The sequence below is a fragment of the Phascolarctos cinereus genome, unplaced genomic scaffold, assembly GCF_003287225.1.
Source record: "Phascolarctos cinereus isolate Bilbo 61053 unplaced genomic scaffold, phaCin_HiC Scaffold_2;HRSCAF=192, whole genome shotgun sequence".
In the NCBI taxonomy this organism is placed as follows: Eukaryota; Metazoa; Chordata; class Mammalia; order Diprotodontia; family Phascolarctidae; genus Phascolarctos; species Phascolarctos cinereus.
The window spans coordinates 93,572,227-93,588,383 of record NW_027555625.1 but is presented as its reverse complement, the minus strand read 5'-3'; the positions used below and the strand labels follow the sequence as shown (position 1 = coordinate 93,588,383).

At 48.5% G+C, this 16,157-nt stretch overlaps 1 protein-coding gene across 1 annotated transcript in view; it reads right to left on the bottom strand.

Moving 5' to 3' along the window:
* The window catches only part of TTC7A (tetratricopeptide repeat domain 7A), a 196,807-nt gene that overhangs the window by 15,047 nt on the left and 165,603 nt on the right, over positions 1-16,157 (bottom strand). Inside the window, 1 exon segment of the mRNA XM_021001283.2 lies at positions 8,080-8,282. Within this exon segment, the coding sequence (XP_020856942.1) occupies positions 8,080-8,282 (203 nt within the window).

The window sequence follows — 16,157 nt, the reverse complement described above, 5'->3', positions numbered from 1 at the left end:
TTCCCAAGGGAGCCCAGTCCCCTCTGGGTCAGCTTTCAGGTTTCTCTTATATCCAAGCCTGTATCAGGCCTCTCTGTAACTTCCCCCCACGACTTCAAGCATACCAAATCTACTCCCTGTTGCCCAGGCCAGCCCTTTACATATTTGAAGTAGGCTCTGGTTTCCCCCTAAGTTGTCTCTGCTATGAGTTAAGCATCCTTATTTCTGTCAGTGTCTACTTCTGTGCACAGCAAAAATGAAACTATTCCTGACTTCAGGAGGCTTGTATGCTGCTGTGGGAAAGAATACAACATGGACACAGAGAATTTAACCTAGGAGGCAACTGGGGTAGGAGGGGGATGTCTATGCACTTCACTGGTAGCGAAGGGTTAAGGAAAGACCTTATGGAGGGGAGGGAGAGAAGTCCAGGCCTTCGCCTTTGTCTGTGCTAAGGTGGGAGACAGACAGCATGGAGGCCAGGAAGGCCACAACCCCAAGTGAGCAACGAGACTGGACCCAGACTGTCAGGAAATCAATCACAGACCTGGGAGGGATCCCAGCCACCGCCTCCTCCAGGCCATACCTGAACACACTTAACGAGTGCCTGTCCACCCTCTTGGCTTGAGCAGGACTCCCTACCTCCTGATGCGGTCCATTCCAAACTGGACAATTTTGATTGCTAGGGATTTTTCCTCCCCAAATCCATGAAGAACATTAAATGCCAACAAGGGAGTCTGGATTTGACCCTACAGGCAAGAAGGAGCCACTGCACTTCTCCATCGCCTCAAGAAGGTTATTTGGCGATTCCTTACGATGCAGGATGTTCTTCTGCACGCTCCTCAGTGTATCAACGTCCTTCCCAAAACGGGGTGCCAAGAATTGAACACACTTACTTCTCTTCAGAAGGAGCTTCCAGCCCAATCACTCAAGAGCTCCAGGGCCTTGGCCAAGGTCAAAGAGGGTCTCAGCAGCAGAGGGGGCCTTCCAATCCAGTTCCACTGACCCCAGATCCTGTGTTCTTCCCCCCAGGCCACTGAGCACCAAGCACATCTACTTTGTGACCTACACTGCTGGCACTGTCCCCTACGGTTACCAAGCTTTGACCTCGAGGACATCTCTTCATACCCATCGTGTCCTCCCCTAGACAGGCACCTAACAGGCATCACAGGAAGAGCAGACCAGGAGTCCGAAGACTTGAGGTGGAGCCCACCAGCTCTGGGACCAGGGCACTTCAGCTTTCTGAGCTCTGAGTGCCCCCTCTGTGAAATGGGTACAAGAATCTTTGTGCTAGCTATGAGACTGGGGGGGTGTGAGGGAAGGGCTCCACAGTGCAGCAGGAGCGGTCATTCTCCTCCTCATCACCACATGGCTGCTGAATGAAACAGAATGGAACCGTCTTCCGCTTTCCCGCCATTCCTCGGCTACCTGCCAACCCCAAGGACTTGAAAGCTGCAGGCACATTATGCTTCTGTTCCAGATGGCTCCGTGTGACGGGGAAGGGGGGCTTAAAAGAAAAGCAAACCCAATAGCTCTGTTCGTCTACAATGCTTCCTCTTCAGGGGAGCCACTGTTCTTGGGGGTGAACGGCAGGGAGAGGGCTAAGCTGGGGATACCTGCTCCTCCTAAGTCCCCATCCTGGAGCTAAAAGGTCTGGAGGGAACGGAACGGAAACAACACCCTCCCCACAACGACCCTGGTCCAATACTACCTAATACTACCTACCCTTTGGCCCCCCTATAACACTCATGTAAGTGCTGACATTCCTTGAGAAACATGAGGGACTTCCAGACAATTAAGCCTTTCATTTGCTCTTCCTGCCAGGATGTGTGGTGATAAGAACACTGGACTTGGAGGTCAGAAGACAGCTGGGTTCAAATCTTGACCCTGACATTGACTGTGTGACCTTGGACGAGTCTGTCCTCCCTGTGCCTGGGAACGGGCTCCTTCACTGCCTTCCCAGCCTGGCTCAAGCACCGCCTCCTCCGTGAGGCCTTGGCCGAGCCCCCTGGCTACTAGTGCCCCGCCACTTATTTTGTACTCACTAAACAGTTCATACATTCAGGGTGTTTCCCAAGTCTCAGTGCAATTTAAAGCTCATCTCTCAAGCGTCTATAATGTGTTAGGCATGGTGCTAGCATGCTGATGGTAGTATGCCCATTATGAGGATGGAGGAATTCAGAGGTGAAGTAAACTGCTCAAGGCCATACAGGTGGCCCTCCTCTCTTCTTTCACAACACAGTCACGCACAGCACCAGGAATGTATTAGGCACTTTAAAAAAAACAGCTAGCATTTATATAGTGTTTAAAGGTTTGCAAAACACTTTGCAAATATTATCTCATTTTATCCTCAAAATAATTTGGAAGGTAGGTGCTATTATGATCCCCTGTTTTATAGACAGGGAAACTGAAGCAGACAAAGGTTAAGTGATTTGCCCATGGTAACACAGCTAGTAAGTATCTGAGGCTAGATTTGAACTCAAGTCTTTCTGACTCCAAGGTCAGCACTCCGTCCAAAGCTTTAGCCAATTATTATAATTACTGTTTGCTAACTGATTTTCTGGGCCTCAATTTCCTCATCTATATTGGGGGGGGGGTGTCCCTAGACACATAATTTCATTGGGATAGGGGCTCCCAGTGAGGAAACCTTTACCAATACAGATCAACAATGGTTGACTCGCCCAAGGTCACAGTCAGTATGGGGCAAAGGCAGGGCTTCCTGACTGAGGCCCACTCTCCAATATGCCTATAGGTAAAACGGGGAGAATAATCCCTGCAGTCTGGGTCAGCGAGGCCTGAGGAGGTCAAATCCTGCCTCTTAACACTGAGTAGCAGGGGAGCTGTGGGCATGTCACCACAGCAGATTTCTGGAGCAACAACAGAGTTTCTCCTAAAGTGTAGCTCTATTGGTGGAGAGTTTCCCACGCTGGAAACTCCACCAATAGAGCTACACTTTAGGAGACAAAGTGACAGCTGCTCCTCTGCGTGACACGTGCAATATCGACCTCGCTTGGTGTTTTCATGATCCACTGAGAAGGCCTGCCCCGTTGTGGGAACTGAGATGGAACAAATGAGTGGGAATAATTCATCACCACATCCTCATCAGAAGAGGATGCAGGCTTCCAATTTCTCCAGAGGATCTGGAGAGAAAAGGGAGCTGGGAACACTCTGGAAATTACATCCTGGGTAATTAAATCACTTGCATCTCCCCAGGATAATCTTGTCTGTCTGTTCTTTTGCTCTGGGGGTTTGAGGGGTAGTGAGGGGGAAGATAAATTCTGAAGAAGGGCGACTGAAGCCTGGACATCTCTCATTTGGAAAGGCAATCTTCATGGCTGACTGGCAATGAATGGTCATCCTGACAAGTCCCTGAAGCCCACGGGAAGGAAGAGGAAGAGGGCAAAGGTGATGGGCTGGATTCTGGAAGGTCTGCTGCTTTCCACTGGGAATGAGAGCAAAAGACATCCATGTTCATAATTCCTGCCCTCTGTATGTGAAGTTCCCACCCTGACAAAGCATGTCAAGGGCCCTTGCACCCAGCACTTGAGACGAGATGCCCTGAGTCATACCCACTTTCCATTCTGGCCAAAGGTACACATACATGAGATGACTCATTATGGTCAGGACTCAATGTGTGACCATCAGAGAAGTAGCCCCTGGTGTGGTGGGGAAGAACAGGGCATTTGGAGTGCGACAGGTCTGGGTTCAAATCCTGCCATGGACACTTACTTGCTGTGTGACCAGAAGGAGCAAGTCACATAGACTCTGTAAAACTCAGTTTCCTCATTTGCAAAGTGGAGAGAATACCCCCTACAAGCTTGTTTTGAAGTTCTGATGAAATTATGTAAAGCACTTTGTAAACTTTAGACCACTAGCCTAGTGGTTACTGGTGGAAGAAAAACCTGGCTTCAGTCCTGCCTCCGACATGCACTGGCTGTGCCCCCCCGGGCACGCTGGCCAAGTCTTCAGGGCCCTTGGGCAATGCTGTAAGAGCAGGCACCAACCTGCACCCACAGAAGAGGTTCTTCATTGAGAGTTCCTCAGACCAGCGAGGTCATAGGACCAGTCCAATATGTAGGTTTGTACACACACATGTATACATGTCATATGTGTATATATTTATACGTAGAGAGAGACATGATTATCATTACTGTCATTACCCATAATCAATATGTAGTATTAAGTAGTACTAAGTTTTCTCTCCAATATTTCCCAGTCACTGTTAAATTTGTTACAGACAGGTGAGTAAACAGGCACAGAAGAAACGTCTTCAGAAAGGTCAGTAAGTTCTTTCACATTTCCTAAAGAAACAGGCAAGTAGGCTAGCAATGCCTCTCCTTGCTCCTCCAATCTTCCAGATCCCAACTCTACTCTCCCTTTCCCTCCTCTGCCCACGTTTTCTCTGCCAAACAAGTGATGACCCCCTCTGCCTCTTGCAATGACCCTTCAAAAGTCTTTTCTGGAGAGATGAGCTCCATGGCAGGAGTCCTGGGAGAGAGCATGGCCACAGCAGCCTTGGGAAAAGGAAGGCTAATTCTCTGGCTTGGAGAGACTGCTGGCCTGTTCTGGGTCCTAGGAAAATAAGGTTTAGAGCTAGAGAGGGCCTTGGAGATTATCAGGCCCAACTTCCTCATTTTACAGATGAGAAAACTGAGGCCCAGAGGCGATGGGATTTCACTACCTGGTAGTAACTGGCACAGCCAGATTTCAAACCTAGGCACATGGAACCCAAACCCTCCCTCTTAACAATCTCTCTTTGTTACAGCCATAGCCTTTGATTATAGTTTTGGGTCTTCAAAAGAACCCCACCTTCCTGGGCAATGAACCTTGGGGGAGGTTCCACAGGCAATAACAACAACTCTGTGCGCACTTTAGGATTTCTTTCCTCACAACAATCTGGTAATGAAATTATAGTCATGCCTATTTTGCAAATGAGGAAACTGAGGCTCAGAAAAGTGACGTCCCCCATGCCTGCAAGGCTCTCTCCTCCTCAACAATGCCTCCTGATGTCCTGGACTTCCTTCAAGTTTCAGCTGCATTCCCACTTTGTGCAAGAAGCTTTCCCCCAATTCCTCTTCACACTAGTGCCTCCCCTGAGATTACCTCCAATGTTTGCGCACAGCGGCTCACATGCTGCCTTCCCCATTAAAGTGCGAGCTCCTTGAGAGAAGGGGTTGTCTTTTCCCTTTCTTTATATCCAGAGAGCTTTGCACAGTGCCTAGCACATAGTAGGTGCTCCTCTTTGGCTGTCCAGTCATAAAGCCCACCCACCTGACCCCCAGTCCTGCCCCCTGAGCCTTCTAGCTCAACACGCAGTGCTCTTTCCAGCCTCTCATGCTGTATAAACGAATTTCCAAGTGATGCTGGGCAGGCAAGGGGGTTTTTCTGGCTGATTAGATGACAGAGCTGAACCACAGCAACCAGAGAATGTCAAGTCCTGCTCCCCTTATTTGATTTGGAGTTTTCACTTAGACATAAAAAGCCTCTCCCTTTCCATAGCTTACAGTCTCCTCAAGATAATTCAGTTGTAATTGAGTCCAACTTTGGAAGGAACACGAGGGGATCAATACTCGGTGGCATGAACTCTTCCAAGGAATTGAATCAGAAGTAACCAGGCGTTTCTGTGAAGGAAGGCAGGCAGGCTGGGCCAATGGGAGTGGGGAGGGGGAGGGGGAGGGAGAGGGAAGGTCCATTCCTCCAGTGGGACATTCTCCAGCCCTGGGCCTCTCCTGCCTCACCTCTGCTTCCCTCTGAGACTGTTCAAAGCACAACTTCTTCAGGAGATCTTTCCTGGTCTCTGCATAAGATGGCCTTCCATGATCTCTTCTGTATATGTAATCCAGTTATTAGCGTGATCTCTTTGAAGTCTTTACCTTTCTCTGTATCCTCAGCACCCAGCACACACCAGTGCCTGACAAATGCTTGTTCACTGACCAATTCTGTTCCTTACACTATGAAGCCTTTACATTTGTACAATACTCTATACTTTTCAAGAAACTTTCATACAGTTTAGAACATGTGTTCCTCAGAGAGGCAGGATCAAGATGATCATCCCCACTGTAAAGATCGATGCACTGAGGCATGCACAGGGAGAAGGACTTGCACAGCAAGGCAGCATCAGAGACAAGCACCTTGGCTTCCTGTCCAGCAGCCCTGTTTCTCTTTAATGCCCAGCAGAGAAGGCACTCAGGTCAACGCAAGTCAAAGGGTCTCTAGCTCTGAGGAAGCAGGGCACCATCTGGATTCATGCCACACTCTGGGTGTTCTGCCCTTGAATGTGCTGTGATGCTGGGGGGGCGGTGTAGAGGACAGCATGGCTGTTGATGAGGTGATGCCAGGCTCTCTGCCCTCTGGGCTGTACTCTTTTTAAAGGTGGTCAGGGCTCTTTAGTTCTGTTAAATAAATGTGCAGCCCACAGACACAAAAAGAGGGTTGCTCCAGAAGCCGTCTGCAGGGAGCTGCTACGGATGCATATTCTGTTACCATGGAGACCCACCCTTGAAAATAACTTCAATTCCTTGAAAATGGCTACAAACAATAATAACGATAAATGAAAAATGGGGCATCGTTACTCCCAGATTGTACTTATTGTTGGATTTCTCTGTGCTCTCCCTTCTCCAGAGCTGAGATGATAGCTCACATCCATGAATGTCATGGAACGATCACCTCCCCCTGCCTGACCGCATGGCAGAATCCACATCCTGTCTTCCATCTCTCTCTCCCTCTCTAATTAGGTTTCTTGACGTAACCTCCCTGAAGCGTTTTTCAAACAGGCTAAAATCTGAAGGTGGGAAGAAGGGTAACCAAGCTGTGATGGAAGAGCACACGTGTGTAAGGGGGAAAGGGCACATACATGGACTGGAGGATGAATCACTATGGCTTCTCACCAGCTATGCAAACTGTCTCAAGACAAAGCATATCATGCCTTCGTGAAATCTGGAAGTAGGACTAACAGTAACTGGGCTCTGATTCTGTTTTCTCTTCCCTGTTGGGTTTCCATGGAAATCTGGGCAGGGACTGGAATGAAGGGAAGAGAATTCTGAACATCCCAGACTGCAGGCTCTTAAATAATAGTGTCCTTTGTGACAATCCCTAAGGGATACAGCGCTTTCACTTTTCACGTTTTCCTATCTATTGGCTTCTCTACAACAATTCTCCAAAGTGGGAAGGGTGTCAGCTGCCCCTGAAAGGTGATGGGAATGAGGCATAAGGAGGCTTACCATCAAGGGGATCCAGAAAGTTCGGAGTGAAGCTCGGGCCTCAGTTTCCTCACCAAGGGGGGGCGGGGGCAGGACCAGATGGCCTCTGAGGAACCTTGCAGCCCTAACTTCCAGGCTTACTCCTGGGGAAGGAGTCTCTTGGCTGCTCTGCCACTTGGACCTGACAGACTCTAATGAGGAAGCATCTTATCATCCAATTGCCTTACAGACTAAACCTCAGCACCATGCTAAAGAAAAAGGAATAACTTTCAGTGTCCCAAACTGCCCTGTTGTTCTCTTCCAGCTCCAGAGCTGGAAAGACAGTGTTGTCACAAGAGGGAATAAGGAACTTACTTAGCAGAGAACACTACCCATTTTTTCATAAGCAATAAAGGAAGTTTGTGCCTGATTTAGGAAAGGGGTTTACTGGGCCTGCTGCCCCCAGGAAGTATCAGTGCTTGGCTTAAGTTATCAAGAAATTCAACCTCAAGGTGAGTGAGGGAAATGATGGTGTCAGCAGTTGGACCAGAGAACCTCTGGAGTTCTAACTCTGAGAAGCCAAGACCAGAAGGGGCTGGTCCAAGGCCATGCCCTGCTCTCAAGACCAGAAGGGGCTGGTCCAAGGCCATGCCCTGCTCCTAAGACCAGAAGGGGCTGGTCCAAGGCCATGCCCTGCTCTCAAGACCAGAAGGGGCTGGTCCAAGGCCCTGCCCTGCTCCCAAGACCAGAAAGGGCTGGTCCAAGGCCATGCCCTGCTCCCAAGACCAGAAGGGGCTGGTCCAAGGCCATGCCCTGCTCTCAAGACCAGAAGGGGCTGGTCCAAGGCCATGCCCTGCTCCCAAGACCAGAAGGGGCTGCTCCAAGACCATGCTCTCCTCTTGGTGACTCAGAGGCGTAGACTTACCAAGCTGTGCATGATTTTCTGCCCGTGAGGGTTGATGGTCAAGGCTTCATCATATAGTTGTTTTGACTCCTCCAAATTGCCTTTCATCTCTTCCAGTCTCCCCCGCATGTAGAGCACAGAATAGGACGTGGGGAAGAGGCTTGCTGCCTCTTGGATGCAGAAGTTTGCTTCTTTGAGGTGATGCTGTTCCATGAAAAGTTCAGCTACAAAAGGAGATAAATTAAGGTTGGTGGGGGGAACAAGAAAAAGGGGAAAGTGCCACCGCCAGGGTCACCCAGAAGCCTACATGATGCCATAACCTCTCCAGGAATCCCTCCCAGCTCCCTTGGTTAAATCACCAGGTGAATGGCCCCGTAAGGCAGAGCTGGGGCTGGCCCAGGTGATCTTGGCTGGGGGGGGGGGGGCGGGCGGGCGCTCCTTCTGCAGACTACCCTGACTGAGATATCCCCTCGAGGAGAGTTTTTTCTCTAGCCCTTCAGCACTCTCATCTTTTCCCCACTGACAGGAGACACCGGGGCTAAACCCCATTAACAGAAATAACACAGAATCATTGGTGAAAGCTTTGCCAGTCAACAATTGGCCTGACATTATCAGGAGGGCTTAAAAAATAATTGCAACAGGCCATTCCTCCAATCCTGGGCTGTCATGTGCCCATAGACATTAGAACCACAGCTGGGGGGAACAGTCAACAAACATTCATTACGCACTTACTAACCGTCCTTGGCCTCCATAAGCCTACGTTCTGTCAGGGTTCCGAGTTCAGATGTGGCCTCAGACACTTCCCAGCTATGTGAGCTTGCTAAGTCACTTAAACTCAATCTGCCTCAGTTTACTCTTCTGTATAGTGGGGATAATAATAGCATCTATCCCCCAGAGTTGTTGTTAGAATCAATGAGGTAATAATTTTAAAGCACTTAGCACAGTAAGGTAGTGATATATGTATATATCGCTTATATATAAAAATATATAATTATATATAACACAAATAAAAATTACATAATCATTTATTATTTATATCATATTATTTGTATCATATATATACAACATATAAATAAATAATTATATATATATAAAATATATATATATATATAAATGTAGCTATTGTAGTACTAGTAAGTCACCTAAGTTCTTCCTTACCTGGCACATGGTGGGCCCTTAATAAACATGTGTTCCCTCCCTTCCTCTCCAGTCAAGGGGGACAACATGTAGGTATCTAAGAATATATGGAAATAAATACAGCAGGCCATCCCGGCAGTTTGGGGAGATGCCCCTTGGTGTCCAGGGCACCACCACCATCCCCATGTTGTTTCTGCTTTCCTAACACCCCCAATGTATGTCCACTTGGGTCTGTGTGCAGAGACTGATCTGGGACAGTTCCTCCTCCCTTCCACCTTAGACCTTTGCCACCGCCTTCACAGAGCTAGACTTCAGAGAGAGAGCCTAGCGTCTCCAGGTTACAGATGACAACACTGAGGCTCAGCAAGGCCTTGTTTAAGGTCACAGAGCTGGTTTTGCAGAACCGGAAGCCATACCTGTTGCATTTCCCAGCAACATGGTGTCTTGTTAAGTGTCACTGTACAAATGCACACCACATACACACAGATCCAAACACACACTGCACACACAAAATGAGTATTTAAAAGTCACTTTCTCATTTGGTCTTAGGTTTTACTGCAGAGGTCAAGTTCAGTTGACACTTTCTTAAGCTGACCCTCCAACGGAGGTGCAGGGTTGTGCTTAAACACATGATTAGTTCTGATTTAAGTGCTTATTATGTGCCAAGTACTATGCTAAGTTCTGGGGAAATTTGATCCTGGAGGAACAGGGAGCCACAGGAGCTTCTTGAGCAGGATGGGTGACATGGTCTGATCTGTGCTTTAGGAAAGGGACTTTGGCAGCCGAGTGTTGGGTCCACCAGAGTAGGGGAACATATGAGACTGGGAGAGCACTGAGCTTGGCAAGAGGAGTTGAGAGCCTGATCTACGGTGGGGGCTCTGGGAGAGATGCCGCCAAGGTACAATAAGATTTGGCAGGCTCAAGAGGACTTGACTCAGGGTCTTCCCAATACCTGTTCTCAGCTAAGGCTACCAGCCAGAAGGAAAGAGCCAGCATAGGCCCTGGGTTAACCCAGCTCTGCCTGTGTGATTTCAGGGAAATCTTTTCACGTCTCTGGGCCTCAGTTTCCTCACCTGTCAAATGAGGTGGCTAGACCAGACGGTTTCTAAGGCTAGGTGGCACAGTGAATAGACTGCTAGACTTGGAGTCAGGAAGGCCTGAGTTCAAATCCTGCCTTAGAAGCTTACTAGCTGTATGACTCTGGGCAAATCAAACTTCTCTGCCTCAATTTCCTTATCTGTAAAAGAGGATAATAACAGCATTTACCTCACAGGTTCATTGTGAGGATATAATGAAATACTAAATGTAAAGTGTCTGGCAAACTTTAAAACACTATATAAGTGCTTCAGAATAACAGCTTAATAGAATAACAGCTAAGTCTATGATTCTCTAGTCTGATCAAGGGTCATGGGCTTGGTAATTTCAGCTTAAAAGTCAGACAAGACCCACATACTGTGCCTATTTAGGAAAAGCTCTTGGAAAGAGGCAGAGATGACAATCCCTTCTTCACACTGCAGTCACCTCTGGACTCATCTTCTTGCCAGGAAAGCTAAGCCTCTGATGCATTCCACCACCCTCTGAGTGCCTGGGGGAGTGCTGCATGAAGCTGATTATGCAATAAAAATAAATGGCACCAGCCAAAAATACAACAAAGGCCTTCACAATGGGATGCTGGGCTTTTGTGGTCAACATAGGAATGCTGGAAGTCACATAAATCATATCATAAAGGGGGAAAGAAGAGTAAATACATTATAAAGTTCGGTTCCTGTTTCGGGAGGAGAGGGTGAGAACAGCTATCTCCATCTACCCTCTTCATCATGGCTTCTCCCCAGGCCGGCTGAGGACAGCATAGACTCGAGCTCCCGAGCAAGGACCACAGACTTCCTGGGGAGAGGAACGTGACTGCGTGGTCACTGCAGCCAAGCCAGGTGCAGTCTCCGTCTCTGCTCTGTCTCCCTCTCCCACAGTCTTCAGAGCCAGAAGGGACCTCCCCCCTGCTCACCTGCCAACTTGAATCCACAGTAGGACTCCCTTCTATGACACCGCCCATCTACAACCTGTGGTTGCCCAGGCACTCAAACATTTCTACCTAAAAGGGAGCTCACCACCTACAGCCACCGCTGGGCAGCTTCTAGAGGGCTTCCATTGAAAGTGAGGCCCACTCGTGGGAGAAAAAATAATAAAATAAGTCAGTCAGTCACAGAAGAAACAACCCAATGGCTTTACAGGGTTCACAGTCCTGTAAGACGAGCACCTCCATAGAAATGTGACGCTTTCTCTTACCTTTAGGGCAGAGCTGAGCCTGCTCCTTGCTAAAGGCAGAGTAAGCATTTCTTCCCGAGTACCCGAAAGATTTTAGTAACAACCCTTGAGAAACAAACACTACCTTCTGTCCTGAACTTAGTGGCTTCAGAGAACATATGAGGTTGCTGACACCTATCTGTGCCTGTCCTCACTGCTCTGCTTGGCCATCGAGAGCATCGAAGTGCCAGCCAGCAGTCAACCAGGGTTCACAGAACACCTACTACGTGCTCCCTTCTGTGCTAAGCCATGCCATGGGAGGGGGAGGAGAAGAATGGTGGAGCATTTTCAGGTAGTAGGAATGACTGACCACTAGTGGCTTTAAGACCAGTGGAACATATAATATCTTGGGGTCCTAAGAAAAGGAGAGGAGGGGTGAATAGTAAGGAAAGGGCTTAGAATGGGGGTGAGAGGCCAGGGATACGGTGGTTAGAGTGTGTGAATTGCAAGCTTACTATGAGTCAACAATAGTCAGTCAAATAAGCAAATGTGAGCTCGGGCTGAATTCCGAGAGGAATACAGAGGCAATGCCCCGACCCCCCCCCCCCCCATCCTCTGCCCCAGTCCCACCACGTCTAGAGGACTGCATTTAGTTCTGGGGACAGAGCTGAGGAAGGATGTCGGATAGGCTGGAGAGCGTCCAGGAGGACAACCAAACTGGCAACTGGCGCAGGGCCTTGAATGCCTATCATGAGGACTGGTGAAAGGAACTGGAGATAATTATCCTGGAGAAGAAAGAGCTTTCAAGAGACAATAGAGCCGTCTTCACATAAATGAGAACAAAAGATTATCACGGGGGAGGGGATAAGACCTGCTCTGTCTGTTCTGCCCAAAACCAGCAGCAACACGGGGAGAAAATGTAGTAAATGAAATTTATTTAATTTGATGCAAACAGGTAAAAGCAGCTAGGTAAAACTGATTTTAAGTAAAGGCAGGTAGAGGGCACAGCAGAAAGAGTGCTAGACTTGAAGCCAGGAAGACCCGAGTTCGAATCCTTCTCCACACACTTCCTAGCTGTGGGATCCCGGGTAAGTCATTTACTTCTCTTCAGGCTCAGTTTCCTCATCTGCAAAATGGGGATAACAACACCATCCTGTTTCCTGGCAGTCTCACCGAAGAAAATGGATATCCACATGTGGTAATAAGTATCAATACGTGTTGAAAATTACATAAAGAGAAGGGGTTATTATTATTACCATAATACTCAGGGTCACCCAGCTAGGAAATGCTGAAGCAGGATTTGAACTTGGGTCTTCCTGGCTCCAAGTCTGATACACAATGCCACATGGCTGCCTAGCACTATCTATAAAAGACATTCAAAGCTTAACTGCAGTTTTAAAGCTATTAAAGTCTAAAATGGCACTAACACTTTGAGAGCATCTTGTATAGGTCTTTAAAGGTTAACAGTCGTATTTAGCCGGTTTCATTGTCCCCATTTTACAGATGAGGAAAACAAGGCTCAGGTTACGTGACTTGCCCACGGTGCCACGGCTAATAAGTATCATGTGGTTTTCTCTCTGCTGCCGCCACTAGGCCAAGACCGGTCTTCAAGACGTGGTCTAGTTCCCTTCAATTCTCCTAGTCTGAATATGTACTTATTACTTTCAATGCCCTTGGGACAAAGGCCAGACAGAGGACTTTCATTTTTTTTAAAGGACTTTACTAACAACAAAGGCAAAGAAGACAAAATAAACAAACCTACAGACTCCAGAATAGAGCCCGCAGCCTAACCTAGCTCTAGAGGATGGCAAAGGGCCCCCGGATAAGCAGTCGTGCTCTCCCTCCCCCTGGCCTGGCCACATGGGCTAGCTGATGTTCAGCCTTGGGAGGAGAACCCAAGGCCCATGGACCTGGCACACTGACGTGGGTCTACCCACCAGGGGTTAGGAAGGGTCTTTACTGGGTTGTTCTTATATGGCTGAAGGCAGGAACAGCTTTGTTCCAAACGTGTAAGTGGCCATAACTGCTGTACAGTGAGAGCAGAGATTGTTAACCACTGTTCTACACAGAGAGATTTCAGAGGCCCTGTGACCTTGGATGGGAAACCCATGGTATCTTTATTTCAATTACGATTGTAATTTGTAATATGGTTGTAAGATTTGTAATTTTATCTATTTCATGCATTTAAAAACATTATTTTGAGGAGGGGTCCAAAGACTTCAATAGTCCCATATCACACAAAGAAGTTAAGAACTCTTGATTTTAGAGCACTGGGAGTGGGGTGGCGGTGGGGAGGGGTAGGCAAGGGAGGAGGGTAGGTTGCCAGGTCTATGTGGAAAGCTATGGAATTCTGCGATCTCACTTTAGAGTACATATTCACACTTCCTCGCCTTCCTAGGGGTTAATTTTGTACACAGTAAACCCACATTACTGCAAAATCAATACAGACAGAAGGTCAGGCAAAGAGCCTGCCATGGAGAAAAGGCTCTGCCTCAGGAGGGGAATTCTCTATAGCAGTTCTGCAGCGCTCTCTGTCAGCCTGGCCTGGGAAACAGCTTGAACCCATACAAGGGCCCATGCAGACAAGAGCTAGCTGGGTGAGGCATTTCCCTTCGAGATGCCTTCTGCCTGAGCATGGGGGCCCCTGTGTATCATTCCCAGAGGGACCTCAGGGTGCTCTGCCCAATGCAGCCAAGGACCACTGAGTAACTGGAGCTGGACTAGTGAGGTGATAGGGGTGCAGGGGCTGCTTCTCCCCCACCTCTGCCCCACCTCCTGGGTCCCCAGGCCAGCTCCCTGTGCTCCCTGCCCAGCAAGTTACCAAACATGGTGATTCCTAGGAAGCCAGCTCCTGCCCTCGAGGCATGAATGGGGATGGGCGTCATGCCCATTCTGTGCACGACTGACTTGTTCTCCAACCTGACTGCTCAGACCCAGGACTGGACTTCCTTTTCCTCCCTCCCTGGTCAGGGGGAGGAAAGATGATTATTCCTACCGCCATTTTAAAAACTATTCTTTATTTCAGCAAAATGGGAGTTACAGTATCTTTAACATAAAATGCAAAGGTTCCTCTTCCTGCCAATTCTTTTTTCTTTCCATCCTGTCTTCCTTAACTTTTATCTCTCCCTTCTCTCCTCCCTCCTTCTTGTTTCTTTTTCTCCCCTTTTCCTTTCTATTCCTTTGTCATTTCTCCCTAGCCTACTCTCTTCTTGTCTGTCTAGCTTTCTCCCTCCTGTTCTCTCCCTCTGTGTGTGAGAATCTCTCTCTCAATGTCTCTCTCTCAGCAGGCTACCTCAGCAAATGGAAAACACGTTCCCTTGAGTTAGCTGAGAATTTTCATTTATTATATTTTCTTAGGCAGCCTCGTCTGTGCCTCCATAGTGAGCTGGCCCCAATTTCCCTGCCAGTACTACCGCTCTCTCATCTTGCCTCATGCCCACTCCCAAACCCCGTATTCCCAAGAGGTGGGGGTTGCTTTTCTGCTTCTCTCTCCCGAGGGCCTGCCTTCCATCCAACCTTGAACCTCTCAGGGTAAATGGTGAGACAAGACAGCCTCACAGATTCATCCCTTCTAGACATGTCATCGGGGAGTAAGGGTTCTCTCCATGCCAGAGACACCCCTGTGGTATTTAATATGGGGAAGGTAGAGAGGCAATCCATTTATACAAATCAGGCCTTGCCATGGAGACTCCAATCAACAGGCTGCCTTGGAAAATATTAACAGCCAAACACTACCATAGCTACCGGCCTAGAATTTAAGGATAGGAAAGAGATCATAAGCTGGTTCTGCTGCGGAGCACGAAGGCTAGGGAGCCTGTCACAGGGCTGGAAAGATCCATTGTCAAGGCTGAATAACGCCCACAGCCAAGACTGGCACTTCTGTAAGCAGCTGGCCCCGGCCCTTCACATGGAGATCCGGTACTCTGGGAACAAACAATGCTCCCCATCTGATAGAAAAGGGTTGAACCAAGGAAGTAAACCATGAAAGGCCGGGGTGGGGTGCAGAGAAAGTGGAGAGAGAGGGGCAAGGAGACGGAAGGAGAGAAAGTGGGGAGGGAGGGAGGGAGGGAGGGAGAGGGAGAGAAGAATGTGGAAATCAGACAGGGATGAAAGGAGAGGTAAGGGATGGGGATTCATGGAGGAAGGGAAGAGGTGGGTGCAGAAGAGAAAGGAGGTGGATAGGAGGAAACAGAAAGGGAGAGGAGAAAATGAGAGACAAAGAGAAAGAGAAGCAGGAATAGCCCCACTACCAGAGGATTAAAAGAAAAGGCTAGATGACCTTGGCTCTTGACCTTAGAAAGAAGGGAGAAGAATGGAGAGAATAAGAGAAGGGAGAGATGAGCAGAGGAGTCAGGAGAGTGAAGAGTAAAAAAGGAAGGGAAGGGGAGATGTGGAAAGGACGGAGAGGGGGAGATGGAAGCCAGGGGGGAGAGAAAGAGGGAAGGCAAGAAGTAGAGAAGGGGAGAAACAGAGAGGGATACCCTCCCCCTTGGTGCTATTTTAAAAATAAATATGAACTACAGCCAAAGCCCTAGATCTTCTCCCAGTTCCCAGAGCCCTCCCTGAAGCTCTCACCAACAGCTGGCCCATCTCAAGCTTTCAGAGCCGCACATGGAGGTGCGGTGCCAGCCTCTACACAGGTGGGGGGACCCTGGCTTTCTGAAGCCTTTTCCCCAACTTCAGAGGCGCTCCTATTCATACAGAGGCAAGCATCTGAACAT